General features: G+C 41.0%; 1 protein-coding gene across 1 annotated transcript; it reads right to left on the reverse strand.

Moving 5' to 3' along the window:
* Nucleotides 1–24,676, reverse strand: palm1b (paralemmin 1b). The gene is made up of 6 exons (XM_078277176.1): nt 24,338–24,676; nt 10,604–10,646; nt 8,981–9,061; nt 4,254–4,369; nt 3,462–3,532; nt 1–3,217 (listed from the first exon to the last, which is right to left on the reverse strand). The coding sequence occupies exons 2-6, from the start codon at nt 10,643–10,645 to the stop codon at nt 2,838–2,840; spliced, it is 690 nt and encodes a 229-aa protein (XP_078133302.1). The 5' UTR covers nt 10,646; nt 24,338–24,676; the 3' UTR covers nt 1–2,837.
* Between the last annotated feature and the right edge of the window lie 1,282 nt (nt 24,677–25,958).

A 25,958-nucleotide genomic window follows, 5' to 3' on the forward strand; every position in this document is an offset into this window, starting at 1 on the left:
TTGCTGTAAACAAACAGTAGTTTTATTCAAGATTAAACATTTAGACGACCACAGAATAGATGAACAGGCATTGGTCTAACACAAGGTTGCTTTTTTCTGCTGCTGTCCCAGAGACCCACATTTAGGCAAAGCTTTAGCTCAACAAATTTACATGTATAGGCTACATATGTATGCAGATACGCACATGTGTACTGTACATACATACATAGACTGTCATTTAGTCTCCTGCATGAAGTTTGTATCCCCTTAAAATGTTAAACTTTGGCTGCAGTTTGGCTTTTAATATGTTTTTTTTTGTATGTGTGGAATAAAAAACGGAATCTGTCAGTTACAGTGAAATCAACAAGTCTTTAAAGTTCTAACAGGATACAAAGTTTTTTCAAGACACCAACAGTAGTCTGGATATTACCTATTTTCTGAGCTGCATTTATTTATAGTTATGTGAAAATGAGAATAATATTCTTCCATAGTTGTGTAGTACCCCTCTAGAGTAGAAGGCAGTGTTTCCCATTGGGTCATCATGACCAGGAGCAGAGCAAGAAAAACCCCAGTCTAAAAGTGGCAGACAGACAAATCCAACCAACTGAACCTGACAAAGGCACCAACAATACACAGATGTAGTCATCTTTTAAAAAAAAAAAATACACACATCAAATACAATATACCGCCTTGCAAAGAGGCCATAGGAAAGAAAAACATGAGTCAATATCAGAAAGAAATTTGCAAGTTGTACAATTACAGTGGAACTGTACATATGGAAAGCATAGACTATATTTCATCTGTCCATGCCTGTTGACCTCCGTTTGGAATGTTCGAAGGGATAATTTCTCTGGTGGTGAACGCAGGCAGGACATGAGAGAATGCATCTGGCACTGAAGGTTGCAAAAGACTCTTATTCTACAAGTGTATGCAGGAGGCAGATTCCCACAATCCCCCTCATCAGCGATTTGAGTAAGACAGAGAGGGAGAGAGAGAGAGAGTTGAAAAGTTGGTGGATGGAGAGTGTTAGACAAGACTCAGGATTAGCACCAACTTCAGAGGTTTTCAAACTGCGTGTCTCCGAGCATAGAAGGTGGGGCTGTGTGTGTTTGACGATGAGGATGGCGATAATGGGGATGGTGTGTGGGTGAATCAGAGATATGGATGAGTCGGGGGAGCAGAAGCCTTGGTGGCGTAGCATCACCGACCCAGAACGTCAATGGCCTCTACTGTCTGCCAAACAAATTAGGCTTTCAGGGCTTTGAATTGCTATGGTATACATGCACAATGTATCTTGCTAGCATCCTGCTCTGTTTAAACTGGTTAGACAGATTTGGCCTATTTCTAATACTTTAACTACCAAAAAACTTGGGTACATGGGCACAACCAAACTCTTTATATTGTGTTCTTATGGCTGAAAAGATAGAGAGTATCATTATTAGTGAGAAAAGTCTATTCAAATGCCCCAAATCTTTTTCTGCAAATCTATTCAAGTACTATTGGGCCCGTTTCTACAGACAAAGAGTCAGGGGTTAAACTGGGAGCGAGCAGGACAGAAACCAGCAGCCGACCAACACACAGTGAAATTACAGTATCATTAGATTTTTATTTGGTTCAAAAAGAGACAAAAAGCTTTGTTTTTTTTACGGTAAACTGAGCGAGCCCGCCTCTTCTCATTAATGGTAGAACTAATCCCAATTTAACCCCTGGATTTACATTCATGTGAACGTGATAGCGTATAATTCAGACCTAACAAGTGACAAGACAGTCAACACAGTTGCAAGGCTTCATGCAGTGCTACCTTATAAGATTTACATTGATTCTACTGTTGATAGAACAAAATGATTTCAGCATTTCTAATCGTTGCGCAATGGTTCGTCATGACTCTACTGATCATAAAGCAAGTGTATCCATCGTATTAAAAAAATTAAAAAGCTGTGATCTTCGTGTACATGTGTCACACATATTACCTATGAGAAGCTAATGCGGTTTGCAATATGGTCACTGTTCTAATTAGCCGCTTTGTCTCCGTGCTGTTCTTTTTAAACTTAATGCACATCTCTAACACTGGCAATTATATCAACTGTTACTGACAGAAAGACTTTTATGACTAAAGATATGAGCACATATGAGTCTAACAAAGCAAAGACACTTGTTATGATTGTAACGCAAATCTGGTAGTGCTTACATGCAAGTTAATGGTTGGAGATGATATAGAGAACCAAAAACAATAAATACATTGTATAAAACATAATTTCATATCAATATATTAAAATACTATTTAAAATAATATCTTAGACAATATTGCAATATGAAATTGACCGATAAATAGTTGGTAGGCCTACACAGAGAAATATATATATTTAAGTATCGGCATCCTTCATAGTTTGCTGTTTTGACTTAAATGATTTAAAGATTCCAGATTTCCCCCAGCGGGTAGCAGTCCAGAGAGCTAATACATTTTCTTTTTTCCAACAATAATAACAATGAACTTACAGTACACAGTCCCATAATAAAGATATACATACTGAATACAATATAAATGTCAAGACAGAAAAATAGAAAAATATCAATAGAAATCAAAAGTCAAAGACATCAGAGAAAGTATACAGAGTAAAGTGTACTTATGAGTCTTTGTGGTTCTTGTTGTTGTAGCTGGAGCTTGTATTGGCTCTCATTGTTGTTTTATTGGCTGTGTAACTGGACACACACACACACACGCAAATACAGACACATGCAATGGCACAAATTCCTGCACAGGTGCAGGTCTGTACTTACCCACACACCAATCACACACACACACACACACACACACACACACACACACACACACACACACACACACACACACACACACCTCACATGACCGTGCAGCACTTGCAGGTCTGTTTCTTCTCCTTTTCCTTCTCTCCATCCTCTCCGCCTCCGTTGGCCTTTTCTTTCTCCGCCATGCTCCCGTTGGGTGGAGCCTGCTCTTCTGTGGCTGCCTCTCCTCCTGCTTTCCCCTCCCCATCCTCGATCACAACAAACTCAGCCTTGACGTTGCCATCCACCCCTTCCATTCCCAAGGCTGTGCGGGTCTCCTGCTCCTCATCAACGGTTTTGTAGCCCATGAACACCAGGGTGACGGGGTTGTCCGCGCTGGCCTGGTCAGGACTGGGACCCAGCAGCTTGGCCTCAATCCCTGTCACCTCTCTCTTGGGGGTCTGACCAGAGCTCTGCACTACTCCATTCTCACCTATAGGGAGCACCAGAGTATCATTGAGAGGTTAGGAGAGAAAAAAAGAGAAAGAAAAGAGGGTGGTCAGGGAAAGTCAAAGAGACAAAGAAAGACGGAAATATTGTTGTAATTACTTCTGGCAGAGAGGAACAACTTAATAGAGCAAATGAAGAGGCCATTATTAGCTCGCTTTCTCTTTCCGACACAGGTGGCTGCGTTGCCATGGTTTCCTGTGTGATCATATGTTGCCATGGGTACTTACCTCCATTTTCTTTGGCCACACCCTTATTGGCTGGAACATCGGTCTCCAGTTCTTCAATCTCTTGCTCCAGCCTGGCGCGCACACACACACACACACACACACACACACACACACACACACACACACACACAGTAATTAATTTACATTACTATTTATGACTATAATACTACTGGCTGACACTGGCTATATGTAGGCAAACGTATTACCAAGATGTGTTCCTTAAATCATTTATCTTATGGACCATGTTAGCCACAGTGTCCTTACAATATCTGACAATAACATTTCTAGTAAAAGGCAAAATTAAAAATGTACAAAAATGCTGACTGGTTATCCATATGCCATTACCTATACTTGGACATGGCACTCAGACATATACAGACAGGTTTCAATGTCAATCTTGAGATTTGTATTAGTCTGGATACTCAATTTGGATTACATAATCTGTAACGCAACGCATAACCCTCACATGACATCAAAAGCATCATCAACCCTGTTAGCTGACTGTGACTGCATTTCAAAACATAGTATAGCTGCACATATCAACCCCTTCTGTCTCTAATGTTGTCTACTGTGACATAAGAATTATATTGCATGATTTAATATAGCTGTGACTTGAAGAGGATACATCCTCATTCGCCCCGCAGCTTTTAGTTTTGCTTTAGCGTTGGAAAAATGCACCACCTGAGCAAACGTTTGCATGCCTACATATTTGACCCATTCACTTGCTTTCATTCATTTTCTGCAAAGATCCGTTTTCAAAGATCGGACATGCAACGACTTTTAGATGCTGACCTGAGAATGACCTGCTCCAGGAGTTTGGTCTTCACCTCGTCCTCATGCAGACGTTTCTGAGTCTCCTCCTCCGCTGGAGCGCCATCTAACAACCAGCGTTCCCTCAGTGCCTTCGACTGCAAGAGGACATCACAGACAATGCTTTTGCAATGCATTTTTCTAAAAATTCTTTATTTGTTGTAAAAAAAAAAAAAAAAAAAAAAAAAAAAAACACATTTTACTACAATTTCCCCCTGTGGTGTTTGAGTGTGTATGTCAGCTATTTTGAAACGAGAGTAAGCAGGGAGAGGGCTTTTGATCATGCTTCTTTCATCAGGAGCAGTTGATTAATTCATCAGGAGAAATGCAATCACCCAAAATGCATCACGTTCTCACATCTCTCACTTAGACATCAGTGTAATTTCTTTCAGAAGAGATTAGGGGTATTTTGACCTTTAGCTAATCTACAACACAAATCTAGCAATGAGTGCATCCAGCACTACTCTGCTGACTGCTGCCACTTCTGTCACATGCTTGTGTACCCGACCAGGGGCATCGAAACCTCTGCCATTCAACAGAAAAATCCAAACTATGATATGGTAATTCTCCTGTTATATTTAATTGAGCATGGGATTGGAAATCTAGATAAGTCACTGACAGATAAAAGCACAATAGTTCTAATCTTAAACTGCATCTAACACTTCCTAGAGATTGACAATAATGACAAGAAAATCTTCATGGGCAAGATGAAAGCAATGACTGTGACTAAATTGTAAACTGTTAGTCTCATTATCGTTACTGTAGATAAAGTTAGTTTGAGGACAAGACAATTAAATACTACATATGAATTGAAATGAAGAACAACACAGGGATAAAAGGTATATGTATATTCTGTTCTGAAGTGGATTTTTCACTTTGTTATTCTCTTGCTTTCTATTTCTTTATCTTTTTCAGTCTATGTTTACTTCCTCCATCCATTTCCAAACAGTCCTGTATCATTATTGACTGCCCATCCACATTCCCTCCTGTAGATAAGCTAATATCAAAGCAAATGCTTGGCATGCTTTGAGGTAAATATAACAGTGTCTTACTCGCAGCTGTCGCAACCGTGCAGCTATATTCAACTCTGCTTTGCCATATGGAAAAGAGCTAGAAAAAAAGCTCTTGTTTTCATGAGTTGGACTAAAAATCTGGACCTGTGCTTGATGTGAATTCCTCTCCAGTGATGCAACAAGAATTTCTACAGCAAAGACTCCCCCTCGTTTTTTTCTTCTTCTCCAACTCAACCTCCGCCTTTTCCTCTTTCTTGTATGCATCTCTATCCATCTTAAAGTTCATGATCTTTTCTGAACGTTTGTGCATGGTATGTATCAGGTTGTATTTTCCTCAATTCCAATCTGTGTTTATCTGTTTTTATTTGTTAAAATGCCTGTTGCTCTGTTTCAACTCTTACTTTCCCCATTGAGTAATTCAGCTCCAGACATCCAGCTCAACAGAGCTTTACAGCACACACACTCTCACGGTGTAATTCAACACTCTTCATACCCCAGCCCTGCATGGTCTCTTGGGCACTGAATCTAACTATGCTTCTCTCTCTCTCTCTCTCTCTCTCTCCTTTCTCAATCTTGCTCGCTCTCAGCCACACCCTACTACCCCAATGGCCTGACATCACTTAATGTACTCACTCATGCGTGCGCACACACGCACACGCACACACACACACACACCAGTCTGCACGAACAGTCGTAAAGCTGGAGCGCTGAAGTTACTTCTCTCACCATTGTTCTTTGGAGTAAAAGCTGCTAACGTAGCAGACAAAGGGCGGAACTGTGACACACAAACACACACACACACACACACACACACACACACACACACACACACACACACCACCTCTAAATGTACTGAGCAGCTGTTGTGGTTAGAGCTTTATTTAATTATAATTATCTAATTAATTTTGCATATTTTATTTTACAAAGTGAAAACCCAAAACGTTTTATTCTTTGAGAATATATAATTCAGTTTCTCAAAAAATAAAGTTGATCCAGAGTATGTAGGCTGACTCTATTTTATCAAATATTGTTTTTAAAGGAACAGTTCAACATTTTGGGGGAAAAAAAGCTAGATAGATAGAAGATTGATATTAATACCACTTTCATGTCTGTACGGTAAATATTAAACTACAGCCAGGAGGTAGTTAGCTTAACTTAGTACAAACACTGGAAACAGAGGAAAACAGCTTGCCTGGCTTTAAGTTTGTGTTCCTAATTACTTTGTAGAAGTATGTCAATGGAAAGTATACTGGTCATTTCATTTTGGAACATTACTGCTTCCCTATAAACTGTGCGTGTTACATATTTGATGGATAGTATGTTGACAATCAGAGGTTTTGATTAAAGAGACTGCCAGCTGCTGCATGCCTATCATATCAGCCATGGCTGGCTAATTAAAAACAGAACTCCTATTAATGCTTTCTGTGTTAACAACATTGTATTACGTCATCTCACCAATTTGTGATCCTGTAGGCCATTTGTGTGATTTAATGGTGGGGCAGGTACACCCTTATAAAAATGTAATGTGTAAATGGAGACATTTATTGGGTTTTCCACATGAAAGCCACCTCTGGAAAAGCAATACTTGCTGTGGTTTGCACAAAGAGCCTTCTAATGCTCCTGTACAGCATGATTACACTTCCCCTCGGTGTGTCTGTGTGTGTGTGTGTCTGTGTGTGTGTGTGTGTGTGTGTGTGTGTGTGTGAGAGAGACGAAAGCGGGGTGCGGTGGGTGTAAGAGCCCTTTCCTGTTGGTGGGAGTGGGACAAAAATCTGTTTCCTCTGCCAAAGCCCCCTGCATTGTCTGAGGCTTCTGTGTCCTTTCATGAAGCCACGCACACAAAAACGATCACACACACACACACACACACACACACACACACACACACACACACACACACTTACAAAGGTTTGCTCTGAAAATAGAAAAAATGGGAGCATGCAAGGGCAATTAGCACAGGTCACAGGCACTTTTGCCAGAATCGCACACACGTCCACGCCAGCGCATACACACCGCAACCTTTGCTCGTATCTGTGACCTGCCGAATTGTCCGGGGCTGAAATAGCTTTGATAGTGCTGACACATACGCTGACAAAAGCCTTGGCTCTGATGTAATGAGTGTGTGTCCGCACATGCACGCACATTTTTATGTGTTTTTTAGGGAGTGTGTGTGTGTATATAAACAGCATGTGGAGGAGCTGCTGGTGTTATCTGCTGTCCATTCTGAACATTCTGTGACAGTGAGGGAGTATCTCACTATGTGGGACGGATAGATTTAAAAGGAATTGCTGGGTTTAATTTGGTTGTATGGGTGTCTGATTCTACAGAAAACACAGAACTGACAGTTCAGTATCAGCTTTGTTTCAACTTCTGGTAAGAGTAAGGGAGAGACATGTAAGTGTTCAGATTAAACCTGGAATTTATTTTATCCATAAACACATTAATTTATCATTGTGTGGACTCCAGTACAATTCAAACAAAGTGGATTTAAGTGTTCTCAGAGGATGTCGAATACTGTGCTAGGTGCATATATACAAGATGGTGAAAGTTGTGAGTCAAGGTGAAGGTGATGACCAAGGCAAAGACAACACGAGCTATGGCTGCAGTGAAGTTACAGCTAAGATGCTTTGAACCGAACCCTAGTATTGTTTTTTCACAGCAACAATGTAGAAGACAAAGGGATGGTATAGCATGTTAATCCCTAAACCAAACAGGATGGACAGATTTTCAGATATACAGAAGGACATATTAAGATTATATAAGGTTGGGTTATACGAGAAAAGAACTGGTTCTTACATTGTGTAGTCTGACCACGTTGGATAGCAAAACGTTTTTATGGCCACACTCAAAGGCGGGTTGAAAAATGTGCCGCCATAGAGAGGGGGAAGGTACAACTGTCACAACTTGGAATGGCAGGCTTGGATCCAAGACGCAGAATGTATTGACGTGGAGAGTATTGACTGGCCATAGAGCAGGGCCGTGACAACAACATTGTTTAAATATGGGAATAATGATGCACTTTTTTTCACAGTCTGCTAAGAGCATCTACTTTCCAGCTGTCTTAAATTGTTCTTTGTGTGTTTAAGTACAACCATGATGAATACAGGTACTCTAATTACAACATGCAATGTTCTTGAGGTGTCCACAGTGTGGAAAATAATGTGTGATTTAGAGACCTGAGAATGGATTTCTTTCCTGGATCTACCAACCTAAGGTGGACATAACAGGTAAACTGGAAACACGTTTCCCAAGCCCGCTGCTAAGGACATAGAAGGATTAATGAAGTAAAGCTTGTCCAAATCATTGCAGTTTCCTTCCCTGTGCAAAGATTTGGACAAACTCTGAGTGTGTCCTGTGCACACTGCAGCAATCAAAGCTCAATGCGGTGCTACATTTTGGTCTTAAATGCACAATACTGCTATATACTAGTGTGATTCTGTTTGCTCAAATGACAATGTAAGGCTGCAGTAAAAAAGAGCATCCCAACCCCGCTAACTGTACTGTAACCAACTAAGTCAATGACTTCTAAACATTAGCAAACTCCACCTGTTTGCAGACAATATCTCACATTATTTTTGTATTAGTTTTATTTTAAAATAACCGAAAATCAGCAAACATATTCTCACAAGTACAGTAGAAAAATAGGGCATGTGCAAAATGCAAATGTGATGTATGCGGAAGTGAGTGTGTGTGTACCTTGAGATGCTGGAGTTGTCGTCGGTCATCATCCAGCTGCCTCCTCTTGTTTTCAATCTCTGCCTGCCTCTTCCTTTTCTCCTGTTACACACACACACACACACACACACACACACACACACACACACACACACACACACACATTACAACTACTCGGCACAAAACAATACTAAGAACATTATGAAACAGATGTTTTTAATGAACACCACACTGTGTCCTTAATAGTGCTGGGCATCAAATGCATTAGGTATTAGAACTTAAACTCAAGGATCATATCGACATCAATATCAAAACATACTCAGCCCTAGTCTTTAATGGTAGTGCAGATGATTTAATGGTAACTTTTGCTGACTGAGTACATTATGTGTCAATCAATGTAATTACTTGTGTCTGAAAAAGAGTGAGAGAGAAAGAGATGGAAGCTGGTGTGCAAGTACTGTATGTATTATATATTTATAGGCACATATTGTTCACTCAATATGTCAAGTCCATTACAGGAAAATGTCTGAAATGTTGATGAGAAACTGTTCGATATTGAAGTGTTGCGATCCTAATGTTGACAATAAAAGTTATATTTATACTACATTAAGTACCTTCTATGGAGGCCATTTCTTCTGACATATATTTCAAAGGTCGTTTCAGTATGTTTGTAGCATGTATGTAGGATTTAATTTCTTAATTAGTGGATTGTAAAACCAGTCACAACAAACCAAATTTAAACGCGATTCAGTAACTGGGTCTGCCATACATTCTAAATGTTTTGTGGAAATGTATATCCCAAAATACATAATTATACTGGGTTGAAACCTACTGTACATAATGTGTGTATGAAAAGACAAAGAGAGAGAAGATAAAACAAACCGAAAGGATGAAAGACCAATAGAGATTGGATGGACTCTAATGGGTTAACGCATTCTCAGTATCTAAAAGTCATGAGTCAAGAGCATAGACTGTATATTAATGGACAGAGCATGTGTGACGTCACCCATTGGTTTGTGGAGATCTGCTATCCGTCGTCAAGTTTGCCTTTACGGACGCAGCCATCCTGGTTGTGGATGTGACGATTTTAGACGAGAGGGAGGAGTGAGGGAGGAGCCCTTACACTCTACGTTACATTACACACTTTCACTGGCAATCACGTCATAGCCACGCCCTAAAACACCCCCTGCTTTGTCGCCGATTTTAAAATCAACAAGACCATAATCATCATTCTGTGTTGCAGAAGACTTAAAACTAGCGATTGAGACCATAAACTTTACTGAGGTAATAAATCAAGTGAGAAGTGGGTCACTTTCTCATAGACTTCTACAGAAACCGACCTCCTTTTGCAACCGCACGTGTCGCCCCCTGCTGGAATTCAGATAGAATGCAGGATTGAGGCACTTCCGCATTTGCAGCACTTCGCCGAACCGGATGCGTTGTCCATTAATATTAACAGTCTATGGTCAAGAGTCAAGAGTCAATAAGACGGGTGGTCAGACCCTGACAAGCTGCAAAGATTTGTTTTTTCCACAGCCATTAGTGTGCACTGTATGTGTGTGTGTGTGTGTGTGTGTGTGTGTGTGTGTGTGTGCAGAAAGAAGGAAGAGACAGACTGTGTGTTTGTGTATACAAATAACTTACAGCGATGGCCTGGAGTTTCTCCTCTTGTGACACCTCAGCCATCCTGGAGGAAAGAAATATAGACAGATAGAGGCAGAAAGAGAGAGTTTTTTTTTTTTTTAACCACACATGACCACCAGCGTCAGACATGGCACACAGTGACTAGCATTCCCTCACCAGCCATTTACCTTCCAAAGACTTCCCGGTGACTGAGGTTAATTATCTGTCTGCTCCAAGGGGGTAAGCCTCTCTCCACAACATGTACCTCCTATGGAGCCATTTTGATGCTAACAAGCCATCACCCGCCGTTAGCATTCCATTGACTGCCATTCATTTTGGCGCCACTTTGACAGCGAATAACTTTACATCTGAAGTGTTTAAAGACTTTATTTGTCCATTGTTTATATCTAAAGAAACATGACAATGTATAAAAGGCTCCATTACCTTGTATCTCACGTTATGGCTCTGTAGCAGACGTTTTTGTAAAAATAGGCTAACGATTGAGTCATAACCACGCGACTTACTGTCGCGTAGTAGAGGAATTACCGTATTAGTAATGTTAACTAGCATTTTAGTTAGCAATAATTACCCTGTGTCTATGTTATCTCCTTACATATACCTACGCTCTCCGTCTCTGCAATATTCGGAATGATTGAGATTTCTCTTGGCACAGCTACCAGAAGACTTACAACTTTCAGACAGGTTGCTCACGTCACATCTACGTCTTCAAGCTCAGTTGCGCAGTAACGCTCAGCCATCACCGGCAAAGTGCTTCTAATATCCTTCACTGGTCTCCGTCCAGAGCAACGGGATCTGTTGGTCCATTTATTTTACTGTCTATGGTCTGCTCGCATCAGTGTCTCTTTCCTGTCAGGGAGAGTTGGGGAAGGCATGCTAATGCGCTAGCAGGGCGCTGCTGGAGATTCCTGCTTTAATAGGTTCCAGACCAGAGCTCCAGGATGGAGGATGGACGGATGCAGAGCTGAAGAAAGAGTAGAAGGACTGCCACTCTATCTCCACTGAGACGGGACAAAGATATCAGACATGCGCTCTCAAAAATCATATATCTTGCATCAAGTTTTATTTATTTTTTTCTGTAGGTAATGGCTGACATGATCTCTTCCAAGTAGGAAATTGTTCATGACCTCTCTATTTTTTTTTTTTAAACCTAAATTCAATTGACCAAAATTAAGATTAAAGCTGAAACAATTAGTTAATTAATCTATAAATTGATCAACAGAAATATAAGTGTCAATTATTTTGATTATTGATCAATCGTTGAAGCACAAATGTCAAACAAATGTCCTCGTTCCAGCTTTTGGATTGTGAAGACTTGGCACTTTTCTTTGTTTTATATTATTGTAAAGTGAATACCTTTGGGTTTTGAATTGTTGGTCAGACATAAGACATTTGAAGACGTCACCTTGGACTCTGGGAAACTGTGATGGACATTTTGTATTACAGTTTTCTGACATTTTATAGACCAAACGATTAATTGATTACTTGACAAATCAAATGCAAAACAATCCATAATGAATATAGTTGCAGTCCTCCATTTTACTATAATATGTATAAGACATCTGGGAACTAGTGTGGCTAGAATGTGATAAGCAATGTAGCCCAAAACATTAGCTTTTTACAGATTGGAGGCGGTGCATGAAACACACTAAGTGATCACAACATCTTAGCAGCGGTGTGCCTTTTCCAGCCTGAAATGAAACTGTATCACAACACATATGGGATTCTAATTTCTATCCAATGGTCCAAACTAAACTCTTACAAAACAACTTTGCCACAACAACTCTACAAAACTCCCCACCCACCCCTCTCCAGTGCCAGTAAAATGTGTTAAAACTGTTTGATCAGAGTTTGGGCCAGGACACCCACTGTTAACTTGCTTGCATCATTTGATTCATCATTCCCAACTAAATACTCACAAAGCTTGAATTGAGAGCATATCAATACAGCGAATCATTCCTATCTTGCCCTTGGGTTGGCCTAGTTGCCACACTTTCTTTTTTTATTTCCCACACAAAGGCATGCAATGCAACACTGGCTCCTTTCAAAACATAAAGAAGCATACATGTTCTGTCATGCCTGTAAGTCCACTATCTAATCACAGAAGCTGCAGGATTCACTAAAAACCTCAGGGGTTAGGGTTATGGACACTCTGTAATATGCAGGATTCATGCACACACTACATATTCAAACACCACACTGATCTCTACTCTTTCACACCAAGCCACATCACCATCACATGGAGATGCTTTGGAGAAAAATTGAAACCACAATCATCTGATCAACCACACACACACAGTACTGTCCAGATACATTATTTCGCTTTTCCTGATCCAGCACAAACAGGAATCTTTCTGGGGATGGAGTGAAATGAGACTGAATAAAATTAATTAATCAATAACAAAATACAGCTCCAAAATCAAAACTACATTATGTTGTTAAGACCTTCATTCAGGTACTGTTTATGTTGTGCGCTGACAGTGTTTTCTAACTTATTTTCTCCCTTAAATCTCCTTCCTAGCCCTCAGGTTACAATGGAAGCAGGGCAGTTAGCTGACTAAGCATCATGGGGACACATCTGGATCAGTTCACCAGTGGTATGAAGGAGGCCTGAACGCTTAGAAAGCTATATTGTATGTCTTAAAGTGTTAACACTTATAGACAATGTTGAACACTTGTTCCAGAGCCATTTATGAGCATCTAATTAGAGCTGGGTAGTATTTGCCATGTTTTGATACCAAGGCTGATACAAAACCTGAGTTTTGGGGTCAATAGCAAACAATACTTTTTTAGTACTTTACTTTGAAGAACATCTGGTTTTGGTGCTACGGCGGTTCCATGCACCTAAAACAATCAACCCTCAGTGACAGTGGAAAATCTAGTTGTGAGTTGTGATCAAAACTCTCCAGTTCATGCCAAAGTTAACAACAGATGTCCACTGGACCAATTGGGAGTTAAGTGCTCAGATTTTCCAAGCTTGTCCCAACATTCAAACCTAAATTGTAATGCTAGCCCTGCCTCTCTAACCTCTAGGCTACAGCTGTAATGAATTTTTAAGATCTATCGGAGAAAGAAAATATGTCCACCTTGTTGGAACATTGTAGGTCTATGTCCTGCTGCCTCTCTCATGAATTATGGACAAACAAGGAGAAAGGAAAGCAGACACAAATACAGGCATCTTTGCAGGGTGGTTAGAAGAGTAGTTATATTTATGGCTGAGAAAGGAAGACATCCTTCCAGGGAGGCCGGCAGTCGCTCACAGACAGGCCAGCAGAAACATATTGAGACCGATAAATATAATAAATCAACATTATCAGTCAGACAGGGCTCAGAGAAGAAGTGGTCTTAGCCGGCAGACTTGCATACAAACAAACTAAAAAACAGACTAAAACTAGGGATGTTTTTGTCAATATGTCAAGGCAGGTGCATGACAGAAGAAGTCAGAGAAACGGACTTATGACCAGCTCTATTCCCTGTTGAGTGCACTGCTGCTGTAGCGTTTCCAGGAACACATTAACTGCCTGCACAGAGCACCAGCATCCTCTTCTAATAGCATCATGGTCCTCTGGCACCAGCAGTCTGTTTACACACTCTCCATCAACAATGAAATGGCCTAAAAGTGATTATTTTAATGCGCATGGAGCTAAATGAATGATAATCCTGCTGAGCATCTTTGTTTAGCGATATCATGGTTAAAACACTCCATTCCAAGGTGAACATTTTTTTAAATTCACAGGACGCACCAAACCCAAATGAGATATCGCCTCCCCTACAACAACGCTGGTTCTGGTTCATTATAGCATCATTATTTTCACTTTCATTCTACAAAATGATTGTCCTTGCTGTATCAAAAACATCACTTTGGAAACGTTTAAAAGCTTGTTTTTGTAAAGGAACCAAGTTTACCACAGCTAGTTGCACTGATTTGTTTCGGAAATTGGGTTAAGAGTCTTTGTATTCATTATTTACGCTACACAGTCTGGGAGTAAAAAGGTCAGCAAGTACACGCTGTACTGAGCCGTACAGTTAGACGAGTCACACTGTGTGACTCTGTGTCAGCAACAAGCCATCCATCTATGTGTTTATCTGTCGGGGGGAGTGGCAGATTACACCAGGTCTCATCACCACTAATCTAGGATTATCTTAAACAAACACCACGGCAACCTGAAATTGGACTGATTCTGATCCTGCCTCCCACGATCACACATGATGCAAACAGATACTTTTTTTTAAAAAGATTGTTGTTAAAGCATCTGTGCGTCATCAGATAGTAAACACTTCAATGCACAATGTCTGAATTGACCTAACACCTACAATGTTGCAACCATATGGTGCGAAAAAGAATGAAAAAGACATTCTGTATTAATCTCACAAAAGAACGGACATTGAAGTAATCCTACTAACAAGCCTGATTTAACTTTCTTTAAATTTCTCTGCCAATGACAGTGAATGACATGTTCGCTTATTACGATGAACCTGGACACTGTAGTTTATTTTGAGTCAATCTCTTATACACCACGTTATACACTTATCACCTGCCGTGAAAACTGACTAGTGCACCGCTGAAAATAGTCCTCATCAGATCCACACTACTCCTGTTTAAGTAACATTTACAAAAAAAACTACAGTGCCCAGATGTTTGATAAAATCATTTAGCTTTAAAAAAGAAATGAAAATGTTTTTATATTCATGACTTGTTTGATGTTTTTAAAGATGTTGATTCAGTGGAAACAAATGGGCTTAGTGCTGAGAGCCACAAAGACAGGCTGAGAAAGTATTATTAATTTTATGGAATTGGTTGACTGTGGCAAACATAGAATATCCTCGGTCTAATAATCCTTTAAACTTAACCATAACTGTGTTTTACACACAGAAATGTGAAATGTCCCTGCACCACATACTCTACATAAAGAACAGTTGAAAGCTTGTTGGCCAATTAGGAACCTTCTCGTTAACCAATCAGAGAATAGAGAGGCAATATCTTACAGTCAGAGCAACAGGTATGTTATCAAGCCAAACAAGCAGAGGAGACAAGTAGCCAAACAGAAAATAAATGAAAGACACTGAGAGAAACACACTCATTTTACGCTATTCATATAATGTTCCAAATTACAACAAATAATCTTGAAAATAGCCTCTAATGGTTCCAGTTATACAATATTGGCATGCAGATTCTAAAAAGCCCTTCTTGCCTTGTGAAAGGAAAATAAGTTAGGTGTTCATTCACAGCAGCAAGAACCTTTTAACTGATATTACGCAGCCATTATGAAACTTCCCAGCATAAAATGGCCTCTAATAGTTTCACACACAAGCACACTCACACCAATAACTTCTGTGTAGAAATCAGATGGAATTGAGAGGCAGGAAAAAATTAAAAGAAAATATAGGTCAAATTGAATCACTAATTACTTCATATTACTTAAAATCTGGGAAGATCCCAGATGTGAACAAGATAGTAATATCTGGCTATTCCTGAATGAAAAAGTGTGACACACACACACACACACACACACACACACACACACACACACACACACACACACACACACACACAGCCCAATACATACACACAGAATAACACTGTTAGGGACAACAATGTTTTCTCCTCAAAATGAATGATGACTGTGAAAATGACTCTTGAGCTTAATGACCCAGGCCCTGCATTAGAAAACTGAGAGAGTCTGGAGGAGGAAACTAATCTCCAATCCCCTTCACATTCACTGAGTTGGAGTGGCACTTCTTTCTCCTTCTCTCTATACTCCCCACTTCCACAGTTTCCTTCCTTCAGCCAAAAGAGCACAGGGACAATACTCCTCCCTGCCCTGGGCCCCACACACACACACACACACACACACACACACACACACACACACACGTCCCAGGCCGATACCCACACCACGACTTCTCCACCACCACACATGCAGCTCTGCATCCTTCTATCTGAGGCATAACACACATTCTGCCAAACATAAACAGTGCAGTGCCAATAAAAACTTGAGGACGTCCGCTGAGGTCACATGTTAGTATTCCAGGGGTCAGAGGGGAAATCTCCTTTCACCACCAAAGGTCCCCCATAAATAACAGCTCTGTCAGTACAGAGGAGAGTGACATACTGTGTAAGAAGACAAATGAGAAGCCACACGCAGACTGAGGTACATGGAGTGGGATGAGGAGGTCAGAAAGAAATTTCTGTCAAAGATTTTCTATGAAATTAATACCTTGATGCAAGGTAACAAAGACAAAACGTTATTTTGTGATTGAAAAATGTTGGGGGATTAGTAAAAGACAGAATAAAGAAGCAGAGGCTATCTTGAGATTTACAGTAGTTCTTAGCATTGGTCAAGCTCCTCGGATCCTACAATACCCATAATACACCTACAGTAAATAGTGTAAATAGCAAAACACCCTGTCCGGTAAATGCCCATGTGTTTCAAATTCCATGGCCCCAGTTTGTACACAGCCTTTGCGTGTAACCCTAACCCTAAGCGTTTTCACAGGTTGTGTAGTACTGTCCATGATCGGTGCAAAGACCCTTGAAGGCAAATACACAGTCTGTTTCTTCAGTGTTGTGTGGACAGTTTGAAAATACTAAAAAGATCCAGTTTAACTTTCAGCAAGGGATAGTCTGCATCACCTGATTTGTGTAACTTTCTGACAAGCAAACAACCATGCCCACTTTTGACAACCATTGGCCAGGGCCTTTTTGCAAGCAGCAATAGCGAAGCGTTTTTAAATTGCAGTTGCATAGCTGGAAATGTAGCTACCTTTGTACTATATATTGTATAACAGCAATATTTTTTTGTATTTTCTACAGCCTGCAGAGCACTCCAAAGGATGGGTTAACCTAAAAGTAGCTAGTTGGTACAACGTGTCATCTGACTACATCTGAAGGAAATTTGTATCTATAGCTGTTCCAGCCACACTTTAAGGTGGGATGAAAAGCCTGCCATCATAAGAAGGACAAGCCATGATCATTTTTTAAATATGTGGATCATGGTACACAGATTTGAACAATCTTTCCTTGAAAGAATTCATAATGTTGCCGTCATTTGTGCACACAAAAGGGAAATAGAAGTGTAAAGAATGAAAAAAAGAGCTTCAGAGAAAACAATAAATCCAGCCCACTTTGTCACCACTGCACACCTGAGAAATCAACGCATAAAGTGGGCCTGATTGTTGGATTATTGGTCTCGGAAAGTTACAAAAATGTAGTCTATACCCACGACGTTCCACTTCCGGGATTGCGCCGGTGCAGCCAGAAATTCCGCCGGATGTCCTTCTTTTGCATACCTTACACTTCCTTTGTGTTGAAATTATAAACTCTGGTCAATTTATGAGGACTATGGTTAACTGCTCCACAGATCTCTGCAGGATTAGTCATTCTAGCATCTTTTTGGGCCCTCCTCACATGAGGGCCCTGGGCACTCAGTCCCCTTCCCCCCCCCCCAGTCCGACACCCCTGCTTGTAAGTCCCGAGCTGAGACGATGTCCCCACCCTGGGTTTCTTCTCCCTGGATTCTTCATCAGCTCGCCGCATTTCTTCACTTGACCACACTCGACCTTCATTACTTCCACAACAATAAACTTTTACACTGCAAATCTGTTCAGTCGTGGGGATTGCTTGATCATTTTTTTATATATCCAGGGAATGCACGTCAAGTCTACAGCTCTTTTGACACTTGCAGTGTTTTGATTTCAGCCACTGCATGGAGGTCAGAACACAGGTCCAGCTTGTAGACCGTAGAAAGACATCTAGCATCTTTGATGTCACATATAGGTCTGTGTTGGGTTGTTTCAAAGCCTGGAGTTTGGTTTACTAATCAGAAAATCCAAATTTGGGCAACAGGGTGGAGCGACAGCCAACATGGCTGAGAGTGATATAAAGGCCCTTTAGCTTCTCACCTGTTAAACAATCTGTTCTGATTTACAAGCTGTGTATTTTTAGTAGGGAGTGTCTCGCCAAAGACTACAGATGCAGAAGTTTGTAAGCTTCTGGACACAAGAGCAGGAGTCAATATAAATTGACAGATAACCTGCATTGTTAAAGATTTGGTTGCGTATAGCAACATCACAAAGCTGATAGAAGAGAACAAACAGAACAGAAGGTCCATGACCACAATAAAAACTGCAAACAATAGGGATGCATTCACTAGCCTTACTGCTATATAGAGCAGAACCAATTCATTGTTATTGATTAGTCAAGAACTTATCATATGCTCTTGTAATATATGATAGGTTATGACAAGAGCATCAATATCTTTTTAGGGTTTTAGACTGTCAGTTGAATAAGCCACAGCCTAGGCCGTTTGAAATGACGGTGGATGGGGATTTGGACTTGTTTTCAGACATTTAATAGACTAAATGACTAATCGATTAACCAATGAAATAAGTGCAAGATTAATTGATAAAATCATTGTTTGTAGCCCTATACAAAGTGAGCAACAGGTCACTTCAGAACAGAGACACTTCAGAACTAGAGCAGCAGCTCTACAACATGACCAAACGGCTTGAATATGGGTGCTCCAGAAAAAAAGGGTCAATCTCCCTGCTACTGATTCTCACGGAATAGCTACACTAGAGCAACTGGATTTTGTACAATGTGTGTAACAGCTCAGAAATAACAGCAAACGTGAACCCAAATGCATGACTCACAGGAGGACAGGTTGATATAAAAGTTCAGATTTACTTGAACCAAAAGACGGGCACGGGCCAAAACCAGGAAGGGAATCAAAACAGGGAAACTTATCCAAAGGGGTTAGGTGGAGAATCGTCAGTGTGTGGCTCAGACAGGCAAAAGGAAAGGCTTACAAATGCAAAAAAAAAGACAATCTGACAAAGTGCAGGTGGAAATGGGCTGGTATATATGCCGCAAGACTAATTAGGGAAATGGGGATCAGGTGGGTGGGGAAAGTCAGATGATGGAAATGGCGGAAAAAGGGGTTACTGCAAGGCGAGAGGGAGTGGCTGGATGTGGGAGTCAGGTCAAGGGGACAGGTGGAAAAGTCTGAGGGCATCTGGTGGACAGGTAGAGAAATGGCAATGAACCGGCACAGAGGCAGAATGAACAAGGATAACTACAACAGAGGCAGACATTGTGACAGTGTTCCCCTTGTAGGAATGCTCTCACATGATTTAATATGAATGCATGTATAGGCATTGCAATTAAAAATCTTGGGGGAAATCCTAATGTCCTGACCCACGGATATAGCTAATTAAGAATGTTGGATAGATTATGAATATGTTGCACAAAAATGCTACAAAATGCCTATTTGTGTCTTTAACTAACAATTACTTTCATTACAGATTAGTCTGCAGATTATTTTGTAGATTATTCTATCTGTCTATAAAATGTCAGAAAATAGTGACTAATGTCCATCCCACTTTTGCAAGTCCAAGGCGGTGTCAGCCCTGACCTAAAGATATTTAATTTAATCTGATATAAAACAGTATTTTTTGACATTTTTGCATGAAAAAAATTACTTTAACGATTAATCAAAATATCAATTATCAAAATAGTAGTCAAAAGTCAAAAAAAAGTTAAGAGAGTTGAAGTGGAATGCGTAAATGGGTTGGTGGTTCTAATTATTGACTTTTCCCTTAGGCTGCATCTTTTTGCGGGAACAATGTACAAACATTAGCATTAACATGACCTGCTGACAGAACTGCTTTTACGTTTACAGACAGTCAATTTCTATAGTGGACCGTCTCCTGTGTCCTGGTGATCCTCAGGTCAATCAGTAAACTCTATATATCCGGATATAGGAAGCCCTATGGACTTGCATTATTGGAGCAGCCTCTTAACGTTCACACAGGAACCATTAGGCCAAATAGGTGTCTTCCCTTATGGCAAGGTCCCAATCCCCACTTAAGGCCCTCAAGAGGCTCAGGAATTGTTTATGCTAAGTATGTTTGTCCAGTATCACCCTGTCCAATCTCTTCTGGGATTATAAAAAACAAGACCTACTATTCCGTCTCCTCCTTCCCCTTAAACCAGATGGGAATGTGTGTGTGTGTGTGTGTGTGTGTGTGTGTGTGTGTGTGTGTGTGTGTGCATGCGTGCATGTGTGTGTGGTGTTAGTTTCAGGTTATCTACAGTGCAAAAAGAGGGATGCATTCTCCCTGCTGCTTATCAATAGTGCTTTTGATATCATCTTTGCAACAACACTGGTGATCGTCATATGAGCGTGTGGGTGTGCACGTGTTTTGGGAGGGGTGCATAAGAGACACACGCACACACACACACATTTACATACACACACACACCACTGAGCACATTTCCCTCTGAGATTAAAATGACTTTGTGGCTAAAAATGACAGTTTATCAGAAGACAGATGATCTGCTGGGAAGAGAGTAGAAACAACAAATCCTCTTTCGCCTTATCTGTCATGACAAAGCAGCAAGGAGGGAGGTTTGAGATAGATAGTCAGAAAGAAAATTAAAAAAAAAAGTGACTATCCAGGAGGAAAAGAGGAGGCAGAGATTAATAGAAAGAGAAGAAAAACCCATAGAGACAGAAATGGCCAGGTGGATTGCATAGCTTTATCAAATAATAGCTCCCATGTCTACTATCTGCCCAGATGTTACTCCTTATATGTATGCTTGCTGAGCAAGCTTTCACTTCCACTTCCTCTCTTTCCCCACAATACCATCTTTTAGCACAAAACAGTAACCGCGAGGGCTTCTGTAATGCATGACATTCATTTTCCTTGAATACCATGCTGATTTTATAACCACTGCATCAATGGTTTCTTAATGACAGCAAGGTCATTGTGGATAATTGCCAGTATCTATCACTCTGGGGCTACTCGCTCACGGCAGGATGTGAACCCGTGAGAGGCCTGCTGTCCTCTGGTAATGATGTTGAACCAACCAGCTCTGCCACTAAAATACTAGCAAATTGCAGTCATGCATTAGCAGTTGGTAGTGCTATGTGAGAAATAAAGAACATGTGTTTTGCTGTCACTTATAATGTAGAAGTTACTTTTTGGCATTTTCATTAAATGCATTAACTGCTTTTTTTTGACGACTTGGGGGCAGTGGAAACAAGCTGTTAACACAACACTGACGTTGGTACGATCACCTAACTAACTAACTAACTAACTGCAAGTTGATATGATGAACGTGTTAGCAAACAGTTGCTTATTTACTGATCCAGCAGATAGGGAGCAACTTTAGCAATCAGTTGGAAACCCCCCCACCCCCCCAAAAATGAGGCTGAAAGATGCTGCAGTGCTAAGGTGAACAGTGCTAATTCTCTGTGGTTTGTCACTACGAGCGACCCCATTTCACATACATGCAGCAATGTGATCCATTGTTAATATAATGATATTGATTACTTAAATGACATGTTGGTGTGACTTATCTGTACTGTAAGTGAGCATTGAGGTGTTTTTTTTTTTTTTTTTTTTTGCATTACTGTCACCGGCAAAACTGTAACGTCACTTGGATGTACTTTGCCTATTCAAGCTGTTTATCAGGGCAGGAAGTGAGTGTTCTTTTTGGCAACAGTTTTACACTTTCACTCCAAGAGGCAGCTCAATATGATACATTTTTTTCCCCAGTCCTGCTCACTGAAGACTTCTGATAGGCAGAGCTCACTAAAGGGCACTTTGACTGTAGTTAGTTGGTAGTATGCAGTGTAACTCATTCACATTTCACCTCATTTTTCATTGACAGTCCAAGATTAGGATGAAGGACCATCCGGTTACCAGCCCATTTCCCCTATCTAAATTGGTGAAAACAGATCCATCCCAGTGCCCAGCCTGTCAGGACAGGAGACAGCCATCTCTCTCTCTCTCTCACACACACACACACACAGCATCTTTTTTGGGGGGGGCATACATGCAAAGACTGACTAATACACACACAAAAGCAGCACAAACACACAGATAAGCACACAAAATCTGACACACAGAAATGTGGCTGTCCAGAGTCATAATGCCACATGATGATTGGGTGGACAAGACAAGTGCTGTCAGCTCTACTGCCAGTCGCTGACACAACACAGAGAGCACCCCACCGGATATAGACCCTCAGCTCACACACAACCAGGATGAAGCCTATGGTGGACTTAACATGTCTCGCTCATACAATAAAATGACAGAACAGACAAACAAACAGTGCACTTTGTATTCGTACCAATACAAACGTGCATTGATGGTCTTACAGTAATTCTCACAAATTCAGTTCTTTAGGTCATTTGCTAATAGAATGCCAGAGAAATCTGTAGATCATTTGGGAAAACATAATAGTTTTAAACATCCTATTTTTAATCGTTTGTCACTTTTTTGAAAAGCTTTTTTTTTGGTTTGTCAATGTTTTTGTTGCTTTTTCCACATATTTGTTGCTTTTTTTCATTCTATTTTGTATCTGATTGTTCTCCAACTTTCTTTATCATTCAGAAACCATGGCTCATTTTCACAGCTGCCACCTAAAGAGAGGCAAAAACTGTCCAATGTTACTATTTTAATAAGTTCTATAACATAGGAAAACATTCAGGGCTGGAGGCCCAGAAGCCACCCTCTGGCTCCGCCCCTGGTTTACAGACTCTATGCTGTCATCATCAACTTGGTGGTCTAATGTCAACAAGATGTTGTCCACAACAGTGAAGTCTGTTCACAGGACAGAAACCCAGGAGAGAAACAATGGACACAAGACCAAACAAAAACACACTCGCTGTCTGGTGTCACCTGCTGTGATCAAACATAATTACAAAAACAGAGTTAAAAAAAAAAAAAATTGTTTCAATTGATATTGTTCTATTCAGAGACTGGAATAGAAACAGAAGGAGAATACACACAAGCCTACGTGATACTGTGAGAGGACAGAGGAGCCTGACTCTATCACCAGGGGCAACCTGAGCTGAAATGAATATGATCTCAGGCAGTTAGGGATGCACAGACTCATTCTCTGCTATCACATAAAACCCGACTGCCTGGTCCACTGCACAGTGTGAATTCCAGACAGGAGTATGTAATGGCCAAGGGTTTTCAGCTCATGCGCGCCATGTTGGAGCAGACTGCTCACATCACAACACACCGTAGAATAGCCCGTTACTCTCCTCTCCTCCACAGCCTGTAGGCAGGCACTCAGCATCTCCCAGCCATGCAGTGACGGCCATGCACGGCTGGCGCCACTGGAGCGTCGCGTCGAGGTATAAAAAAAACCCCCAGACATCCTGAAAACACTCTCCTCGCAAAACAGATCGATATTAGGCTACGTGGTGGATCATTAAAGGCATTAGCGTAAACATGTCGTCCCGTTACACCTGTCGGACTGACTGTATCATGGCTTCAAAGTACAGTAAAGCGGGCCTCCGGGGATCTAATAGGCTCAAAGCTGTTGATATGACATGCTCATGCAGCTATTTTTTTCTTTCTATTTTTCACCTCCAAACCAGAGCCTGACTTTATTGTGAGCTTGTTATTTTAAATGTGCATTGTGTCCCTTTAAGGATGCTGCGCCTCTTGTGATTTGTAACCTCGTATTAACGCATCGGCCGTGTTTACAGTAAGGAATTTCAATGGCACAGAAAGACACCGCCAATATATTTTCCATACTTGTATTTTGCCCTTGTCTCCATCCCTCTGTGCCGCTCTGTCATCCCTCCTGCCAGAGTCAAAAGGATGCTGCCGGGCTGGAAGCTTAAATATTGCGCCGCTGGACAAACCCCCAAAAGCAGGTCAGCCACAGGAAAACACGGGCACAAGCACCGCACACTGTAAATCACGACTTACTCAGTTGCAGATCCCTTTCGCTTCCCGCCACAGACGTGTTCCAAACAGGGTGTCTTCTTGTTTATTTTCTGAGCAGAATACTCTATACCCCTTCCTCTCCTCCTCCTCTTCTTCCTCTTCCTCCTCCTCTTCTTCTTTTTCTTCTGGCTGGCACCCCTCCTGTTATTGCTGAGGTGATGCCGTGGGCAGCCTGAGCGCGCAGCCCGACAATAATAAAACCCCAATGGTTTCCTCTCGAGCGAAAAAGACGCACGACGGACTTGGCTCTGCCCTAAGTGGAATTCTCATGGGCGGTGGGGCGTCGTCTGAAGCAGGTTGTAGTCTAGTTAGTGCATGGCTGAGAGAGAGAGAGAGAGAGAGAGAGAGAGAGAGAGAGAGAGAGAGAGAGAGAGAGAGAGAGAGAGAGAGAGAGAGAGAGAGAGAGGTATGTGAAGGGGAGTGGGAGAAGGGGAAAAGGATACGCCTCCCTGCCTTTTGGAGATAAAGGGGGCCCTGGCTGTGCGCGTTGACTGAGATATGGGTCCTCCTCTCCAAACGGGGGCCCGGTTGGCTCTTCTCCAGCCTTATCATATGACGTCCAAATGAACCTGGCTGTCTGCTTCAGGGCTGCAGAAGAGCGTGGTGTAGGCTACGTGCAGCCTAAAATTGGGATCAAATTCATGTCTCCTTCCAGAGGAGAAAGGACCATTCGTTCAGCTTTTCTGCCCCACTTCCCCATCTAGTGGTGGAACCGCTCAATGTTAAGACTCCTAAAGATGTGTTATTTCATGCTGTTACATAAATAGCCTCAGGCTCTGAGGCTAAATGGCTTCACAGCCTAAAGTGTTTTTGAACTGGGCTTGTTCGATTAGGCTATATATTCGGAATGTTTTATCTAGTCGAAAATACACAAAATGTTACAGTAAAAAAAAATAAAAATAAAATAAATATATATATATATATATATATAGACGTATTTAAACTATTTTGGTGTCGCCTATTATTGTCTGACCCAAATTATTCTGTCACATCTGCAAACCTCAGAGCTGCCAAAATATGTTGCACCTGCACCCAGCATCCAGCAGGTGATGCTCGTGTTCCAGACATGCTCCCTCATTATTCCAGGTTTCTAATGTTGAGAGATAGTTTGTTTTTTACCTTCTAAGAGGACTTGATGTATGACATGAGTCATGGGGCATTATAACCTCATGACGGTAGGATTCATTGCAGGCCTGTTGTATTAGACTGCATTAGTTTTAGCTATGCCTGAGTGTATATATTACAAGGGACAAAACTAACATTGTCACAAATGTTTCTTAGTTATTTTCTTGAAACGGTTTTCTGTCATTAAAATGAATCATTATTAATTAAATGCGGTTGATGTGGGGGTTTTTTCTGAAAATTTTGCAAATGTATTCATGCAATTCGCAGCGAATTGTATGCCTCAGTTATTCCTGTGAGTCAATGATTATTAATATTTATTATTATATAATTTCGCTTAGTATGGAAAGTTGAAGCTGTATGTGAATGCAGGAGCCCATTTTTCATATAAGAAGCTGATAGAGGAAATAGGCTTTCAGGGCCGTTATGAACCGTTTACAAAGGTCACCTTCCATTGAGAATTATTTGGATGATATGCAAG

This window comes from Sander vitreus, chromosome 20 (assembly GCF_031162955.1).
Source record: "Sander vitreus isolate 19-12246 chromosome 20, sanVit1, whole genome shotgun sequence".
Taxonomy (NCBI): Eukaryota; Metazoa; Chordata; class Actinopteri; order Perciformes; family Percidae; genus Sander; species Sander vitreus.